Source organism: Sus scrofa, chromosome 13 (assembly GCF_054392235.1).
Source record: "Sus scrofa isolate SSC_HxYL_T2T_F1_AM1 chromosome 13, Sscrofa_HxYL_maternal_Yorkshire_Landrace_v2.0, whole genome shotgun sequence".
In the NCBI taxonomy this organism is placed as follows: domain Eukaryota; kingdom Metazoa; phylum Chordata; class Mammalia; order Artiodactyla; family Suidae; genus Sus; species Sus scrofa.
This window is the reverse complement of record NC_139395.1, coordinates 139,758,306-139,776,379: the sequence shown is the minus strand read 5'-3', so window position 1 is coordinate 139,776,379 and position 18,074 is coordinate 139,758,306. Positions and strand designations below refer to the sequence as shown.

The window sequence follows — 18,074 nt, the reverse complement described above, 5'->3', positions numbered from 1 at the left end:
ACTGAGTGAGGCCGGGGATCAAACCTGCGTCTTCATGGATGCTAGTCAGATTTGTTTCCGCTGAGCCACCGCAGGAACTCCCAGTATAAGTCTTATCTCAATATTAGCATGTTACTGTTAATTTTTTTTTAGAAAAGTAAATCAAGAGTTTATGATCCTTTCTTTAAATTTTATTAATGTTTATTTTACATTGGAGTGTGGTTGATTTACAGTCTTGTGTTGGTTTCAGGTGTACAACAAAGTGATTCAGCTATATGTATATATAAATCTATTCTTTTTCGGTTCTTTTTTTTTTTTAAAGGCGTTTTTTTTTTTTTACTTTCCCACTGTACAGCAAGGGGATCAAGTTATCCTTACATGTATACATTACATTTTTTTTCCCCACCCTTTGTTCTGTTACAACATGAGTATCCAGACAAAGTTCTCAATGCTATTCATCAGGATCTCCTTGTAAATCTATTCTAAGTTGTGTCTGATAAGCCCAAGCTCCCGATCCTTCCCACTCCCTCCCCCTCCCATCAGGCAGCCACAAGTCTTTTCTCCAAGTCCATGATTTTCTTTTCTGAGGAGATGTTCATTTGTGCTGGATATTAGATTCCAGTTATAAGTGATATCATATGGTATTTGTCTTTGTCTTTCTGGTTCATTTCACTCAGTATGAGATTCTCTAGTTCCATCCATGTTGCTGCAAATGGCATTATGTCATTCTTTTTTATGGCTGAGTAGTATTCCATTGTGTATATATACCCCATCTTCCGAATCCAATCATCTTTCGATGTACATTTGGGTTGTTTCCATGTCCTGGCTATTGTGAATAGTGCTGCAATGAACATGCGGGTGCATGTGTCTCTTTTAAGTAGAGTTTTGTCCGGATAGATGCCCAAGAGTGGGATTGCAGGGTCATATGGAAGTTCTATGTATAGATTTCTAAGGTATCTCCAAACTGTTCTCCATAGTGGCTGTACCAGTTTACATTCCCACCAACGGTGCAGGAGGGTTCCCTTTTCTCCACAGCCCCTCTAGCACTTGTTATTTGTGGATTTATTAATGATGGCCATTCTGACTGGTGTGAGGTGGTATCTTTTTCAGATTCTTTTCTCATAAGTTATTACAGAATATTGAATAGAATTTCCTGTGCTATGCAAGTAGGTACTTGTTGCTTAGCTATTTTATATGTAGTAGTTATGATTCTTAAATGAAGCTGAGGTGAAGAAATGATATCAACTTTTACCTAGTTATGAAATACACATTTTTTTTTTCTTTTTAGGGGTGCATTTGCAGCATATGGAAGTTCCAAGGCTATGGGTTGAATTGGAGCTACAGCTGCTAGCCTACGCCATAGCCACAGCAGTGCCAGATCCAAGCCAGGTCTGTAAACTACACCATAGCTTGTGGCAACACCAGATCCTTTACCCACTGAGTGAGGCCAGGGATTGAACCTGCAACCTCATGGTCCCTAGTCAGATTTGTTTCTGCTGCACCACGATGGGAACTCCATAAACTATACATTTTTAACAAAAAAAAAAAAATGATAATGCATGAGAGTCTCAAGTATGGTGTTTTTCTGGAGAAGTTTAATACTATTATCAAATTTTTTTTTTCGGTCCTTTTAGGGCTGCACTCTCAACATATGGATGTTCCCAGGCTAGAGGCAGAATTAGAACTACAGCTGCTGGCCTACACGACAGCTACATCAATGTGGGATCCAAGCCACATCTGCTACCTCCACTACAGCTCAGGACAATGCCGGATCCTTAACCCACTGAGAAAGGTCAGGGATCAAACCCACATCCTCATGAATGCTAGTCAGATTTGTTACCACCGAGCCATGATGGGAACTCCCTCAAATCTTTGAAAGAGTACAACTAGGAAAAAACCCTAGAAATAAGGTTACCATCTTCCAGTATGATAGACCAAGAAAGCAAGGTCCATAAGGGAAAAGTAATTACAGCAGGTCATGGAAGAGATACACTGGGTACTTGGTCTCCTGTCTGTCAGTTTAGTTAAATGGTAAGGAGAAGTGTCTGTGAATGTAAGTAAATCATTCATGTCTTTCAGGTGGCTCCTTCTCTCTCATGCTCTGTGCTTCTCCTTGTTGAAGGCTTCGGCCCATGTCGTGGAGCTTAACAATATGTTTGGCCAGATCCAATCTCCTGGTTATCCAGACTCCTATCCAAGTGATTCAGAGGTAACGTGGAACATTACTGTCCCAGAGGGATTTCGGATCAAGCTTTACTTCATGCACTTCAACTTGGAATCCTCCTACCTTTGTGAATACGACTATGTGAAGGTGAGACCCCCGATGTTCCCTCACTGGGCCAGGTTTTCTACTGGAGAATCTTCTGGGACTTAGAGGAGCCTAGATGACATAGATGCTGTACTTACCACCAGGATGGCAGTCCAGTAAGGGAGACATTCAGTGTTATAACCTGCTGAATGAAGGTTGAGGGTAGTATGCTAGGTATAGGCTGAGTAGGCAGACCAGAAGACCTTGAGGGAAAAAGAAACCGGCAAAGTGTGATTCAGCCAAAGGCAGCCTTCCCTTTTCTTTTCTGTTCTCATATTCTTCAGTGTTTTTCTCTTCTACATCACCTTTAATTCAACAATCAGAAAAGAGCAAAGACCCCAGAGTAAGTATTAATTAGAGTAAGCTACTATTATATCCAAGGCTGAAGCATTAGAAAGCACTGCCCAGTTTCCTAGGTAATGACCAAGTGTTTGGGAGGGTAGAGTATACAGTAGTGGACAGCCGGAGGTGAGGTTGGAAGGTTGAGTTGGGGTAAGATTCTCAAGGAACTTGGATGTGATAATAAGAGTTTGGATTTTATCAGCAAAGGGTATGGGCAAGGTAGGAGGTCACTACAGAGGTGGATGTAAAAAACAAATGAAAGAGGAGCAGGAAATGATTACAACATCAAAACAATATTTCCTGGATTTTAGGGAGGAACATAGAATGGCATGGATGGGAAGCTGTTCTTTAAAAGTGGGGGTAAGAAAAGTTATAGTGCTTTTAAGAGATCAAGCTTGTTAAGATTGTGTCTGGTTCAAAAAGATAGAGAGACCTAAGAACCTACTTTATAACCTCTGTGTGACTTCCTGGAAGAAGTTCTCATCAAACCACTCTAGAGTCAACTTCCTATATTTTTGGTATCAGTATAGCCTCATTTTTTCATAGATGGTATTTCAACAAGAGTTATTTGTGTTAACCAGAATGTTTGATCAACAGCAAAGAAGTGAGTTTACAAGGGATTTTTACACTTATAATCTCATTCAACCTTTAAAACAATCCTATGAGACAGGTACTACTAACTCATTTATGGGCAAAGAAATGAACCCAAGAAGGTGAAGCAACTCATCCAAAGCTACATAGCTAGTAAGTGATCAAGATACCAAACCCACGTCTGGTGACCTTAAATTCCATGCTCTTTTGGCTGCACCAAACTGCTCAGAGGCTGTGCTCCACTGAGCCCCAGGATACTGCAGGGATTTACAAGACCACTGGGGCAGGTGAGGCCTGGTAATTGGGGCTCTGAGCCCCTAGCCTGATTAAATTTACTTTAAATGTTGGATATTGCTGATTATATATGTTGGGTATGCATCAAGTATCCCATTTAAAGCAAGGTTTCTATGACTAAAAACTTTGTGAAATTGGTGCTTCATGGCAGAGACTCTCAATTTCAGCACTATTGACATTTTGAGCCAGATAATTATTTGCTAAGGAAAGTTTTTTGAGAATTATAGGATTTTTAGCAGCATCTCTGGCTTATAGTCATTTGATGCCAATAGCACCCCCCTTCCAGTTGTGACAACCAAAAATGTTTCCAGCAGTTATCAGTATCCCCAGAGGAGCAAAATCTCCCATTTGAGAACTTTTGCCTTAGCGATACTCCCCATCTTTGAATGTCCTGTGCTAGGAACTGTGAGGATTTAAGGACATAAAAGATCTAGTCACTTAAAAAGAGAGATGAGCCTAGAATAATAGCCATTTTAAGGTGGAAAAGAGCAATGACAATAAAAGATTGACAGATAAAAAAATGAGAAGAAGCGGAACCGGTTACTCTAAGAGGATGATGTGGCTTGGTAGTCTAGATTGACATAGAGCTTTTATAAACTCACTAAAAATGAAGCCAACTTCTCAGACTCATAAGGATCAAGCAGGGAGTATTCACCCAAACCCTAAGTGTTCATCATCCTAAACTGGAATTTCTGACAAACATATCACTTATGTCTCTAGGAAGTAATCTGGCCTCTGACAGAACCAAACTCCAGGATCCAAGATGCATTATATATAGAAGACATTACATTAGCAGAACCCCCAGGCCATTCCCCTAGTTCATGCTGGCCATATAACCATGATACTTGCAAGCATCTGGGTTGGAGAGTGAACTTGGCAGAAGGAAAATGACCAAACATTGGCTTAATACACCAGTAAGTTGCATAGACTTATACAAGACTAGATATGAACTTCCCAACTGCTTTTTCTCTACTTTCACACACGTCAACTATCTAGAAATTTTGCCAGTGGGAACATTTGCTTTGATTAGTAGCTGAGGCCTCAAGACCACAGAAATTACAGGTTTTTTTCTTCAGCTATGATAATGACTTATTCTCTTTATTCTCTCTCTCCGAAACTTAAGAATTGACTTTTAATTCATATGCAATCATTTCGCACAAGTTTCCCTCTTATTTAGACAAGTTTGGCCCTGTTAGGACTCCTTTATCAAGATGATAAACACACAATAGAAAAATTAACTCATTCCTTTGCGAGGGCAGATTAAGGATGTGACAACAGCCACACCTTGCACTTGGAAAAACAAATTAGTGTTTTTCAAAGGCAACAATAGAATCTGAAGACTTCTTCTGACCCTGAATTAAGAACACTGGAATACATTTCTACCTAAAGCTTGGCCTTTCTGGCTGGAGAATATTTTGGAAATTGATTGATGTTTTCTATCCAAGGTGGTGAGACACCTTCCTGAAAGCCCAAGGATATGGGCAGCATGGCCCTGGGATCTTGCCTGGGATTTAGGAAATGCCTGTTCTAGCCTCAGATTTGCCACTAACTCCCAAATGAACTGAACAAGACAATCTTTCAACACACCCTCTGCTCCAAATTCAGGCTTGTGACTTCTGAGCATAGCAAAGAAGCAGTCTGAATGAGGCAACACAGAGACTGAACTGCCTACCTAAAAAAGTGCTCTGTAGTCCTTGCTTCTCTGATTCAAACACATTTTTCCTGTTCCTTTAGAAGAAGAGGTATTTCTTTGCTTGGGCTTGCACTGCTTACTTCCTTCCAGAATGGCATCCCAGCTCTAGCACTGGCCTCCCTGCAGAGGTTCCAACAGCCTTGGGACCTGAGCAGACCTTCCTTCACAGGATGCTGCACCCTGGTGAGCTGATGACTAATGCTCATGTGGAGACAGTTCTTGTGCTCTCGCCCACACGTGCAGAGCAGAGTTCCCCTCCTGGACTCAAGAACTCACTTAATGTCAGGCTGCGGGGCCTTCTGGAGACCCACCTGGTCCCATGTTTGCTGTTATTTTTGCTTTTCAAATATTTTCTCCCCAGTGACATTTTCTTCTCACAAGTCCTCTAGTTATCCTAATGTAGAAAACATAATCAGGGCTGCTTGGGTTGAAGATGGCTAAGAAGCTCACTCTTCTAACTCATTCTTTTTGGGGCCCCTGAAAGTCCTACCTTGCAGGAATTAGAGCTTGAATGTTCCTTAAGTTCCCAATTCAGGGGCAAGACTAGTACTCTAGCCTGGGTTTGGACTCCCAAACCCAGAAGCCTTCCATATACAGTTAAATTCTAATTGCATTCTCCCCCTAACCCTTTACTCCCAGAATACGTGGCTTTCCTGGCACTGGTGGAGAAGAAAGCTCCTCCCTTTTCATCTGAATAAAGCATGAGCGTGCCAGCCATGTCACTCTTGGAAAAGTCAACACCCCTCTCCAAACTTCTGTTTTATCATCTGTTCCATGAGGGGGTAAGATGAGATGATCCCTAATGTCCCTTAAATTCCAGAATTTTAATCCTCATTCTCCTTGCCAGAACTTTCCAGATGACCCCATCAACTCTCATTATTCTAGTTAGGATAATGCTAGAAAATGGTAATAATATGTTACAATGGCCACTTCTCAAAATTCCAGGGCCATAAGACTCCACTAAGAGAATATAGTCTGTCGGGGATGCTTTAGTGATGTGTCATTTAAAGAAAACTTACGAATATATCATGCTAGCGCTTTTTCCAAAGAACTTAGAATATCATTCATTTCCTTTTGATGGGATAATATCCCGTTTTGAGGTTTTTTCCACTCTGTGACTAAATTCCCCTGGCAGGCTTGGGAGTGTGTTTAAAGGACCCACCAGTTCATAAGAATCCTTTCGGCCCAGTCCCAGTCCACAGACTGGCCTTCCCACCCTGGTCCATCAGGGTGATGATGACAGAACTGCTGACACTGCATTATCAGTAGCTTGAGGAAGAGCAGGACCCCAAGTCTGTGGTCCGGATACTCTCATTTTATGAAAATTCCTCTCCAGCCTGATTTCCCGCAGCCCTTGCTCTTCAAGGCACATGCACATCTGCACGACAGCATTTGCTTCCTTGGAATGTGGCTGCGATGTGTGGATTCCTGCAGTGCATAGATGAGACATACGAATCACAGCTGGTTAATGCTGCAGGCAAGGGCAGAGCACAGATGCTGGCCAGGGAATCAGGAGGCCTAAATTCTTGGTGCCATTCTCTACTAGGCTACTTGTGGAGAGGACTCTGTTTCCTCCTCTCTCAAATACAAGGAATTGAACCAGACAGTCTCTAAGGCCCACCTAACCCTGATATACTATGCAATCAAGACCTCAAGAATCATGGTTCCACTCCATGAACATCATGCTAAAGCCCAGGGAAGGGCAATTCATTGGCGAGGGTCACACTGGGACAAGAATTTATATCTGAAGACTCTCAGTCTTTCCTTCCTTTAAAAATATTAAGTGCCAGTAGAGTCCCATCTTATGGATGCTTAGGTTTTTATGTGTAATGTAATGTAAGTGTAATGTGAGGCCAATATCGTCTACAGTCAAACTTTCTCAATCTCTTAATATAGTAGAGCCCTATCTTGTAGGATGTCCAGAAGAGGCTTTTTTTCCATAAATGCAACAAATTATAGTTCTTTTGGTTAAGCATCAGATGAGATGGTAGACTTGTGCTGAGTAAGGAGCTCCAGAGATATCATTACCGAAAAAGGTACTCAGAAACCAGAACCACCAAGGGAAAAGCAGGTTCATACATTCTATTTTCAAGTTTACTTCAAGGCATCTGTTCATTGGAAAAAAAAAAGATAATAAAAACTTGCATTTGGTTTTTATCCTCCCTTTTCTATTTCTCTCATTGAATAGCTCAACTGGCATCTGTTAAATGTTCATGTGATATAATGCCACTTTTCTCCTCTTAACCCCATGTTTTTGACATATTCAACATTTCTTCCATTCTTTCCAGTTTAGCCCCTTAGTTATAAGTCTTATTCCTGTCACCTGGTTTATTGCCTCCTAAATATCTTACCAGCTGTCAGTTTCTCCCGATCCAGCCCACCCTCTACATGTGTCCAGAGAGATCTTCTTAAACATTGTTTTAACTATGCCATGCTCAAACCTTTCAGTGGCTCTCTGCTATCTATGGAATGAAGTCCAAGAATTCTATTGAAAACCTAACATAAGTTGGACACTGCACCAAAGACAGGACCCATGAAGATGAGTAAGACAGCACATACCCTCTCGGAGCTCACAATTTTGTAGTGTGTTATGAGACAAGTATATAATTAATAAGGTAAAGCTGAACAGAGTAACACAGGGCTAGGAGGCAGTATGTAAGTTGTAGGATAGTCATCTCTGAGTGTTCAGGAAAGGCTTTAAGGGAAATAGTTGATGTTTGAGATAAGTCTTGAAGGGTAAATAGAAATTTAACAATGCAGTTCCCTAAGCTTCTCTATCTCACTAAGCACTGATTTTGTCATTGATACCAAAAAAAAAAAAAAAAAAAAAAAAGACATTCTATGATACAGTACCTTCCTGGCAGGTTATGTGAAGGTTTAAGTGAAATGATGGCGGTGAGTGGAATCACTACTGCAAAAGGCAAACATTCTCAGTGGTTTGCAGATCAGGCTCTAGAGCCAGTCAGACTCGGAGTTGAGTCCTGCTTCCACCTCTTATTGTAAAATAGGGTTAACAATATCGCCTATCCCCTGGGCGCATCGTGAATGCCAAGTAAAGTAAATGCTGTATTGATATATCTCCAGTATCTATGTAATAGCTCAGTAAGTACTGTCATAATGATAATGATGGCAGGGATGTGAGTACTAAAGCACCTGCCAGTATCACTGTATGCTCAATGAGCATCTGTTTTCTTATCTGCTCTGACTCTGCCACAAACTGGCTTCCTATAACCTTGCTCATGTCACTCATCTTTTCAGACAGGTTATGGTAAAGTACTCTGGAAGGACTAATCAAATGCAGGAGGTTGTTTACTTCTTCTGTGAGTTCACTTTGTCATAACACAAGTTTATAGCACTTTCAGATCCATTGCCTCCTTCGATTCTCATGGACGAGGGAGAGCAGGGATGATGACACCTAACTTACAGGGAAGGATACTGAGCATCAAGGGCTTAGGTGCATTTGTCCAAGTCTTTATTAGCAAAGCCAGATCTTGACCCCGGGTCTTCTTACTCCCAAGCCTTGATTTTTTTTCTCTCCATTTGGCCCTTCTCATAAAAGATTTTGCATAACAAATCCTGCAAGGGATTTTGATGTGCTTCTTGGCTATAAAGTAAATTTATTAAAACTTAGTAAAACTGAAGAACCTTGAGGGTCCCTGTGTTGTCTAGATTCTGTTAAAGAACTTTCTCTTTTTTCCTGACTTAGAGAAAAAATATTTTACAAAAATAGTAGGAAATGGAGTCTGAGCTATAACAGATGGGAAAGCACTTGATTTATCTGTTTGTGGTACACAAGTCCTGATGGTGAACTCAAGGGCATTGCACTACATACGCTGTTAGCCTTGTGAGTTCTGGGCCTATGTCTGTGTTTATTTCCAGTGGTGATCACAGTCTTGGGGTAGAACAGGAAAAAGCACATACTTCTTGGCGGTAAGCATAAAGGAAAGGGCTCTGGTCTAGAAATCAGCCACTGGCTCCTGCTGAGATATTGGGCAAGTCACCTGTCTGCTCTGGGCCTCAATTTCCCCATCTACCCAATGCAGAAATTGAACTGGCTGGCCTCTCCTAGCCCTTCAGTCCCGATGCTCCCTTCCCCAGGTCTCACTGGGTCAGTCTGCATCCTGCTGTGTAATTGAGAGATAAGTTCTTCCCATGGCCCTGTGCCAAGCCTGACTCTTCTGACCCCCAGCTCCTAATTTCTGTGCAGTGATCTGTGTTTACTCGAACATGCCCTCGACCTTCAGCTACTGCTACATTCTCTGCTCCTTCTCTGGGAGTAGACAGGAGGCCTTGACCCTGAAAGAAAAGAGAAATGGGTAAATGTTTCTCATGAATTTTGATCATATTCTCTAGTGGAATTCTTCCACTCTAGAGGCACCATGTCCCCAAGTCAATTCTAGCCTATTCAGAAGAATCAGGAAGTGAAAATGAGCTTCAAAAAAAGTGTGACAAAAGCTTATTTTATGCCGGAAGCACAAACATCACAGGCTCTGGGACAATGGAAAACAAAAGGAGGGTTCCACTGCCAGAAGAATGTGGGCCAGTATCAGGCAAGAGTGTTTTGGGGAATAGGTGCCACTGCTGGGCAAATCTGTGCACTTATGTGTACACAAGCTGCTTTCAGACACACCTTGGTAAAAAGCAGGGCTTGAATTTACTTTGGTGTGCTCACAGAAGAAAAAGTATACAGAAGGGTGGGTAGCCATTTATTCAACAAATATGCATGGAATGCCTACATTTACTAGAGCCTGAGATATAATAGTAATTAAGACAGAAATGCCTGTCAAGAGGGTGCTTACATTTCACTGGAGGGAACAGACAATAAACACTAAATACAATCACTAAGTTAATTGTATAGTGAAGAGTAAGGTGGTGGGCAAAGAAATGAAATAGAGCAGGGTAAAGAGGGACTTCGTGAGCTGGGGTAGGAGTTACTATTGAAGTATGTTAATCAAGATGGTCCTTGCTGAGAGGATGACACTTGAGCAAAGGCTTGACAAAGCTGAGAAGTCAGCCGTGTGGCTTTCTGGGGAAAAGCATATCAATCAGAGAGAATAACCAGTGCAAAGGCCCTAAGGTGGGAAAATGCCTAGTGTGTCCAAAGAACAGCAAGGATGGCAGTGTGGCTGGACCAAGAGGGACAGGGATAGGAGATGCAAAAAGAGGTAGGGGTGGGATCAGGGAAGGGGAGCCCAGTCACCAAGGGCCTGGGAATAGGGTCCCTGCTAAAAGCTGACAGGCAGTGGTAGACTTTACAGCTGCTTTCCTGCCCATGTGACCTTTGACCTCCTGACTCTTTGAGGAGAGAATTAAAGTCCACCTAATACGTTTGTGAAAACTGAGGCTTAAGCAAGTGGTGTACTTTCCATGATCAACAATAGGGTCTGGACTGGGGCGGGTTGAGAGGGTGGAGAAGAGATAGAAATGAGGTAGCCTGCTATTTACGTCTCAAGATAGTCTAGACATTAGTAACCTCAAGTGCAGAGATATTAGTAAAATGATAAGAGTAGTTAGGAGGTGATGAGTTTTTATGTAATTTATTTCTTTTTAATATAATTTATTTAATTGTAAGTTTACGAAACTAAATTTTTCGCAGTGGCTGTATTCAACAACATTGGCACAAAAACCCCTGAAAAGTTGACAGCTGGCCCTTGTGAGCTCATACAAGCTAGCTTCAGGGCACCAGTGCCTGGGGAGGTTAAAGTGACATACGTGAGTGGCAGAGCAGGGACCAGAACAGAGGTCTTCTGGTCCCTATTCCAGCTCTATTGAAAGCTTTCCCTGGGAAGATTTGAGGATGTACATTCTGGCTGGGGCGAGGCAGGTCCATTGGCGGTGGCAGAGGAACACACCAGCTCACACATTCCTGGAAACTGCCTGGGACATTCCTGGAAACTGCCTGGCGACACTGGCCCAGTAGCGTGTCCCTTCTCCTCTCTCAGCACTTACTTAATCACTGCTTTCACTCCAGTCCTGACTGTGACTTACCTCGAGCCAGGCTGCCTCTACAGCAGAAGAACAAAACAAGGCTTTGTTTTTGCCTGTCCCCAGGCTATTCTCCTGTCCTGAGCAGTTTGGGGCTCAGCTTCCCGGTCCCAGAGGATATTTGCATGTGAATGGGTCTGGCTCTGAAGTCACAGAAAGGGTTGGGTGGAGAGTCTAAGCCATTCAGGGACCAATGAGAATAAAGTCCTTCCCATCCACATTTCCAGATCCCCCTCTGCCCACCCCACCCCCTACCCTTGTAGCACTGGGATGCTGGGCACCGTCAGTTTCCCACCTGCGGGATGCCTGCTTCCCAAGCTCAAGGCCATCCCTCCCTGGCCAGCTCTTTCTTCTTCCCTACTCTGCTACCCCGGAGACCCTCTCCTTTTCTGATCAGAGTGCTCCTAGTGAATGGGCAATCCTTCCTTGTAGCAGTGGGATTCCTGGACTCTAAGGACCTGCTGGCAATGTCTCAGGCCCTCACACTGTTTTTGATGCCTAGCATTCACACGTACACAATGCATACCTTCCTAGGGGCTCACCCAGCTCTGGTAGGAGGTTTTTACTCTGATTAACAAAATGCATAATAACACTGTATTGGGATTGTTAGTATACCTGGGCCCTGATCCTGGCTCTGTCATTATCTGGCTGTTATCTGACTTTCCACAAGTTACTTCATTTCTCTGAGCCTCAGTTTCCCTATCTAAGAAAGAGACAGATGCCTTTAATGGCCTTTCGTTCTCTGCCCTTCTTCGGTCCTATAATTCTAATTACTCAGCCAGGGTTGGAGGTCGGGACATCTGGATTTTGTCTCAGGTCTGCTACTCCTAGACTGTGTGACCTTGGGGACCCAAGTCACTTCTTAGGTCCAGGAATCACAGTGTCTTCCTGAAGAGCATTCCTACAAGACTGCCATCAGAAACAAATAAAATAAAGAAGGCAAAAATTCCCTGTCAACTGGAAGTTCCACACAGAAGGGGGAATTATTTCTACTACCTCTACTACGATTATCATCATCATCATCATTATTTTATGGCCAGATTACTTGGTCCAGGACCAAAGCAACAACCTGCAGCCCCTCTCACATGTGGCCAACTTGAGTCTTAGACCCATCATCTGTGCTATTTTTACTTACACAGCTTTCAGGAGCTTCTGAAATGCAACACACACACACACACACACACACACACACATCTCCTTTTTTCTTTTTTTAGTCTCAGGCATCTGGTACCTTTAATTTGCACCTTCTCATAATCTATAGCTGCAGTTTGGGCAGCTGAGTAAAGTAGTCGTATTGAGCTGTTAACCCCTGGTCCAGGCCCTGGAGGTGACGGACTTGCAGTGAGGGCAACCACAGGAGCACAGAGCACTCACTTGTGAATCAGGAGTCATGGGCCCAGTCACTAAACATTGGCTGAAAATCACATAGCTCGAGAAATCCTTTGAAACACAGGAGAATGATGGGATTCCTAGACCTAATACTATTCTCTCGTGGATGAAAGCTTTCAGAGATCCCTTGCATTACTCTGGTCCTCTCATAAAATCAGGGTAATATCCTTCTCATGTCACCCACTGCCCAGGACCATTAAGAGGCTTGTAAAGTACAGAGAGCCAAAGGGACCTTAGATGCCACCTGCCAATTGAGGCGGAGCTGCGAGGCCTCCCTGGGTCCCCTTCCTGCCCCAACAACCTGGTATCTGGGGGCCTCATAATAAGGGATGTCTGTGTGTGTGGCTCCAGTGAAATTAGGAATGAAGGAGTAGAACCTGGAATCAAGAGGGTATCCAGGGACTGTTTCAATCTCTTAATTCCTCTTCAAACATGTGAAATTACCCATGCCCCGCTTAGCTGGGAGTCTAGAAATGTGTCATCTCAGTTAGCTGAACCTCAGTGGCCCTATTTTTCTCACTGATTTATTGATTGCTGATATTATTGCAGGTACCATTCTAAATATTTTACATATATTAATTCATATCATGTTCACAAAGTCCTATGATTTATAAATACTATGATTTTCACCATGTTACAAATGAGAAAACCTTTATATAGAACATATTCATTTCCTAGGGCTGCTATAACAAATGACCATAACCTGAATGGTTGATAACAGCAGTTTATTCTGTCACAGTTCGAGAGGCCAGAAGTCTGAAATCAAGGTGCTGGCAGGGCCATGCTTCCTTTGAAGGCTGTAGGAAAGAATCCTTCCTTGCCTCTTCTAGCTGCCTGGTGGCTGTTGGCCGTCCTTGGCATTCCTGGCTGTGGCAGCATATCTCCATCTTTGCCTCTGTCTTCATACTTCCCTCTGTGTGTGTCTCTGAGTCCAAGCTCCCTCTTCTTATGGACACCATAAGTCTTGGCTTAGGGTCCACCCTAATCCAGTATGAAGTCATCTTAACTTGATTAAATGGGCAAAGAACTATTTCCATGAAAGGTCAAGTCTAGTCCAAGGGTTAGGACCCGAGCATATCATTTTAGGGACTACAACTCAACCTACAACAGAGTTTAAATAATTTTCCCAACATCTACTAATTGGTGAAGACTCATAGGCAACTTCCATAAAGATGAAGTCCCACATGATCCAATCTCAGTAAAGGGTGACATCCAAAAAACAGAAAATTTATACAATTGAATGCAATTCACAAATTGATTCACTCTCTTGGGAACTAAAAAAGGACAGAGATATTCTTATCACAAACATTTTTTTTTGTTTTGTCTTTTTGTCTTTTTTAGGGCCACACCTGAGGCATATGGAGGTTCCTGGGCTAGGGGTCGAATCGGAGTTGTAGCTGTGGGCCTACACCACAGCCACAGCAACACAGGATCCAAGCTGTGTCTTCAACCTATACCACAGCTCATGGCAACACTGGATCCCCAACCCACTGAGTGAGGCCAGGGATCGAACCTGCGTCCTCATGGATGCTAGTTGGGTTTACTAACCACTGAGCCACAACAGGAACTCCTTATCACAAACATTCTTAAATGTTCAGTCCCTCCCCTGTCTCTCCCTCTCCACTTCCTTCCCCAGAGTCTTCATGAATTTCACACTGAGGTTCTCTTCTGACTCCCCTCACCCATCCACTGACACCTGACTCCCTCTTGGATGTGACAATCGCAAAAACTGTTCCTTGCCCAGAGACCCTCCCTGCCATGCACTGCCATATATGAATTTTAGCTATTCTGAGTTTCTTGATTGTCTTATCAGAATTTCATGTTTCACCATTTTGTTTGTGTGGATTTAAAGCAAAGATTTACATCTCTTTTGTTGGGACCTGAGGGCTAGAAAATGATGAGAGCAGAAGGTGAGAGAGTGATGAAGAGTCCCCGTACATGACCATGAGGAAGGGAAGACTCAGGTGGTTATGAGAGATGGAGGGACTGGAAACCAACCCTGAACTTCCAGGCTGGCTCAGTTGCCCCCTCTATCTGCCCCTTTTGTTTTTTGACCTGAAATGACTGATTTTATGCCATTGGGTAGAAACTAGAGAGAAGTAGGTGTGGGCCAAATTTTTTAAAAAAATTTTTTTTCTTTTTTTCTCTTTAGGGCAGCACCTGCAGCATATGAAGTTTCCCAGGCAAGGGGTCTGATCGGAGCCACAGCTGCCGGCCTACACAGCCACAGCAACACTAGATCCAAGCCACGTCTGCAGCCTATGCCACAGCTCACGGCAATGCTGGTTCCTCAGCCCACTGAGCAAGGCCAGGGATCGAACCCGCAACCTCATGGTTCCTAGTCAGATTCGTTTCCACTGCACCGCAACAGGAACTCCTAAAATATTTTTAAAATATAAGAACATCCTACTAGCCATTGTTAAGTTTGCTCTAGTTCCTTCTACTTTTTATTTTCAATGCATACTTTTAACATAGTTATAATTACACCGAATATATGATTTGTCCTGTTTTTTCACTTACTATAACCTACTCAGAATATTTCCCCGTCATCAAAAATTCTCCATTAATGTGGTAATTAATAGCTGCATAATTCAACTAATGTTAGTGTTAACTGTTCCTCTAGAATTGGGTATTTACATTGTTTAGAGTTATCTATTAAGATATTTAAAAGCTGTAAGTATCATTATTCATAAGGTTTTTCCACAATTGGAATATCTTTCCCTAGGTTATGTTCCCAGATATGGGGCCATGAAAAGGTGGTATGAGTTTTTCATAACGTTGTGGTAGAAAGATAAGGGGTTAGATGAGGTAACTTCCAAGACCCTAAAAACCATGAGATTGTAGTTCTTAACATTTCATTTCACAAGTTCCGTTTCACTCTTTGTCCCAAATTACTTCCTTATTTTCCATGTTATACCTAGTACTGTGTAACAAAGCCCTCCAAAATTCAGTTGCTCAAACAGTGTCCATTTTATTTGCTCATGATTCTGTGGTCAGGAGTTTATGCTAGGCTCGGCAGGATGGTCCTTTTACTGGATTTACCTGAGGTCATTTGTGTAGCTCTGATAGATATAAATCAGAACTCCATCAGGAAAGCAGAGCCTCTGTGAGTATTGTGAGATAATGGCTATTAGCGGGCATTTGAACTCACGTAATTACAGGAGCAGCTAGGACAGTAAAGATCCTGCTTCTCACAGACAGGGAGTTGGAGAACCACAGAAGGTTCACTTATCTGTTCTCCTGAGGCCCTGGCTTGGGTGAAAATGTCAGCATCTACAGGGGAGTCTGAGAACTCAAGGCTCTTGAAGAAGCCCAAGGAGGGCCCTGAATGGGGAGCTCATGGAGAGAATTCTAGGAGAAGCTGTTGGCTCTGAGCAGCTACTGTGTCTGTGGGTCCACCTGCAAGCTTCTGGTGGGCCTGGGCCACTGTAGGTCATTAGTGCCAGTACCTGGAAAGAAGAGCTGGGTGCAGAGTAGAGCAGAGTGAAGACAATTAGAACCTATTGGCACATCTGTATCTATCCATCTCTGTATCTGATCATAAAATAACCTTCAGAGAGCAAAGACTTTTGCCTGCCAGACTCACACAAGTTCCCTTTTGGCCAACACTAACCTGGAACTATATAGGGAAGGCGATTTGGAGAACGTGGTGCCCAGATTAATTGAATTGACAGAAGGGTGATCCAGCATGCTCTTGGAATGTGTGTCTATTTTTTTTTTTTCTTTTTGTCTTTTTAGGGCTGCACCTGTGGCATATGGAGGTTCCCAGGCTAGGGGTCAAATCTGAACTGCAGCTGCCGGCCTATGCCACAGCCACGGCAACACCAGATCCGAGATGCCTCTGTGACCTAGACCACAGCTCATGGCAACACCGGGTTCTTAACCCACTGAGCGAGGCCAGGAATTGAACCCACATCCTCGTGGTCACTAGTCGGATTCGTTTCCATTGTGTCACAATGGGAACTCCCTGAATGTCTGTCTAAATTAAGTCTGAAAAGTTCTTCAAGGGCCTGGAGAAGATGTCAAAAGGACTCTAGGATGTAACCTGGCAACATTGACAAGCAAAGCCCTGAGGTATTTAGGCTTATAGGACAGCATTTTTTTTTAATGTATTAATTTTTAATTGGGGTATAGTTGATATACAATATTATATAAGTTACATGCATACAACATAGTGATTCAAAATTTTTAGAGGTTAAACACCATTTATAGCTATTGTAAAACATTGGCTCTATTCCTGTGCTGTACAGTATATCCTGTTAGCTGATTTACTTTATACATAATAGTTTGCACCTCTTAATCCCTTAGCCCTATTTTGCCCCTCTCTCCTCCCCTTTCCCCACTGGTAACCACAAATTTCTTCTATGTATCCTGTGAGTTGTTTTCTTTTTTGTTATATGTACTAGCTTATTGTGTTTTCTTTTTTTTTTTTTTTAGATTCCACATATAAGAGATCACACAGTAGAGAACAGCCTTTTTTGTTTGCATCATGTCTTGAAGGAGTATGTGTTACTGGTTATGGAATCAGGATGTTGCACTGTGAATCTGAAGCCACCACTCACTAGATAATGCCCTTGCTTGATTCATTTAAATCATTTGGGCTTCAAGTTTCTCACTGGGTAGCTGTCAGTGTGTTTGTTGAGCTCTGATGAGATACCTTTATGAACATGGGGGGTAGGAGGGCAGCCGTAGAGGTCCTCCCACAGAAAGTTGGCCATATTTTCTGCTACCCTGCCTTAGCTTTGCCTAGAGGTTTGTGCTCTTTCCAGTAAAGTATAAAATTCATAAAAAACATGCTCTGGTTTCTTCTCCTTAGCTCTCTCTTCCCTGCTCCCGGCCTTCAGTAGAACCCCTTTCCTACCTCAGGTGGTGGTGGGAAGGGAGGGGAAGTTGATATTCCAAATGCCACCAGGACTTTGCTAACCCCTCTGCCTAGATGTGTTCCTACTAACCCCCAAGACTCCACCTACTATTTCTACTTGCTAAATCCTATTCACCTTTCAGCCCCCAGCCCAAAGAACATTCTCTTCTTCCTAAGTCTTTTCTGATTCCCTTCAACTGGATGCAATATGTTCCCTCCTTTAAACTCCTGGGGCTTCCTAGCTTTCATTGCAATAACTATACTCTCATGATTCCCTAACACATACCCAGTTGTGTACCTATTCTCCTACTAAATTTCACATTCTCAGAGGCAGGAGACTTGCTTATTAAGAATATGCAACAAATAAATAATTTCTGGCATCCTCTATATTACAATCCAGACAGAATGTGGTATATAAATATTTTTTGAGTTGAAAGAAAGCAAATTGAGGACATGCATCCATGTGTTGGTGCCCTAAGTTGCAATAGTCTGAAAGTACATGGCTGCCCATCATAAGAAATAGAAAAATGGAGTCAGTGATCCCCAGCCAGATGCTTCTCTATTATTATGAATTTTTTGTTTTCATTTGATAAGGAATTTTCTTCCATCATGTTAATATGATGACCCTAGAA

General features: G+C 42.7%; 1 protein-coding gene across 5 annotated transcripts in view; it reads left to right on the top strand.

Moving 5' to 3' along the window:
- Positions 1-18,074, top strand: part of MASP1 (MBL associated serine protease 1) — a 49,652-nt gene that overhangs the window by 5,731 nt on the left and 25,847 nt on the right. For 3 of the 5 annotated variants that reach the window (XR_002337461.2, XM_084986535.1, NM_001184947.1), the window contains 1 exon segment: positions 2,059-2,290. Coding sequence is in view for 3 of the 5 variants with exons in the window: in NM_001184947.1 (NP_001171876.1) it covers positions 2,059-2,290 (232 nt within the window). In the remaining 2 variants the exon portion in view is untranslated. 5 annotated transcript variants of the gene reach the window in all.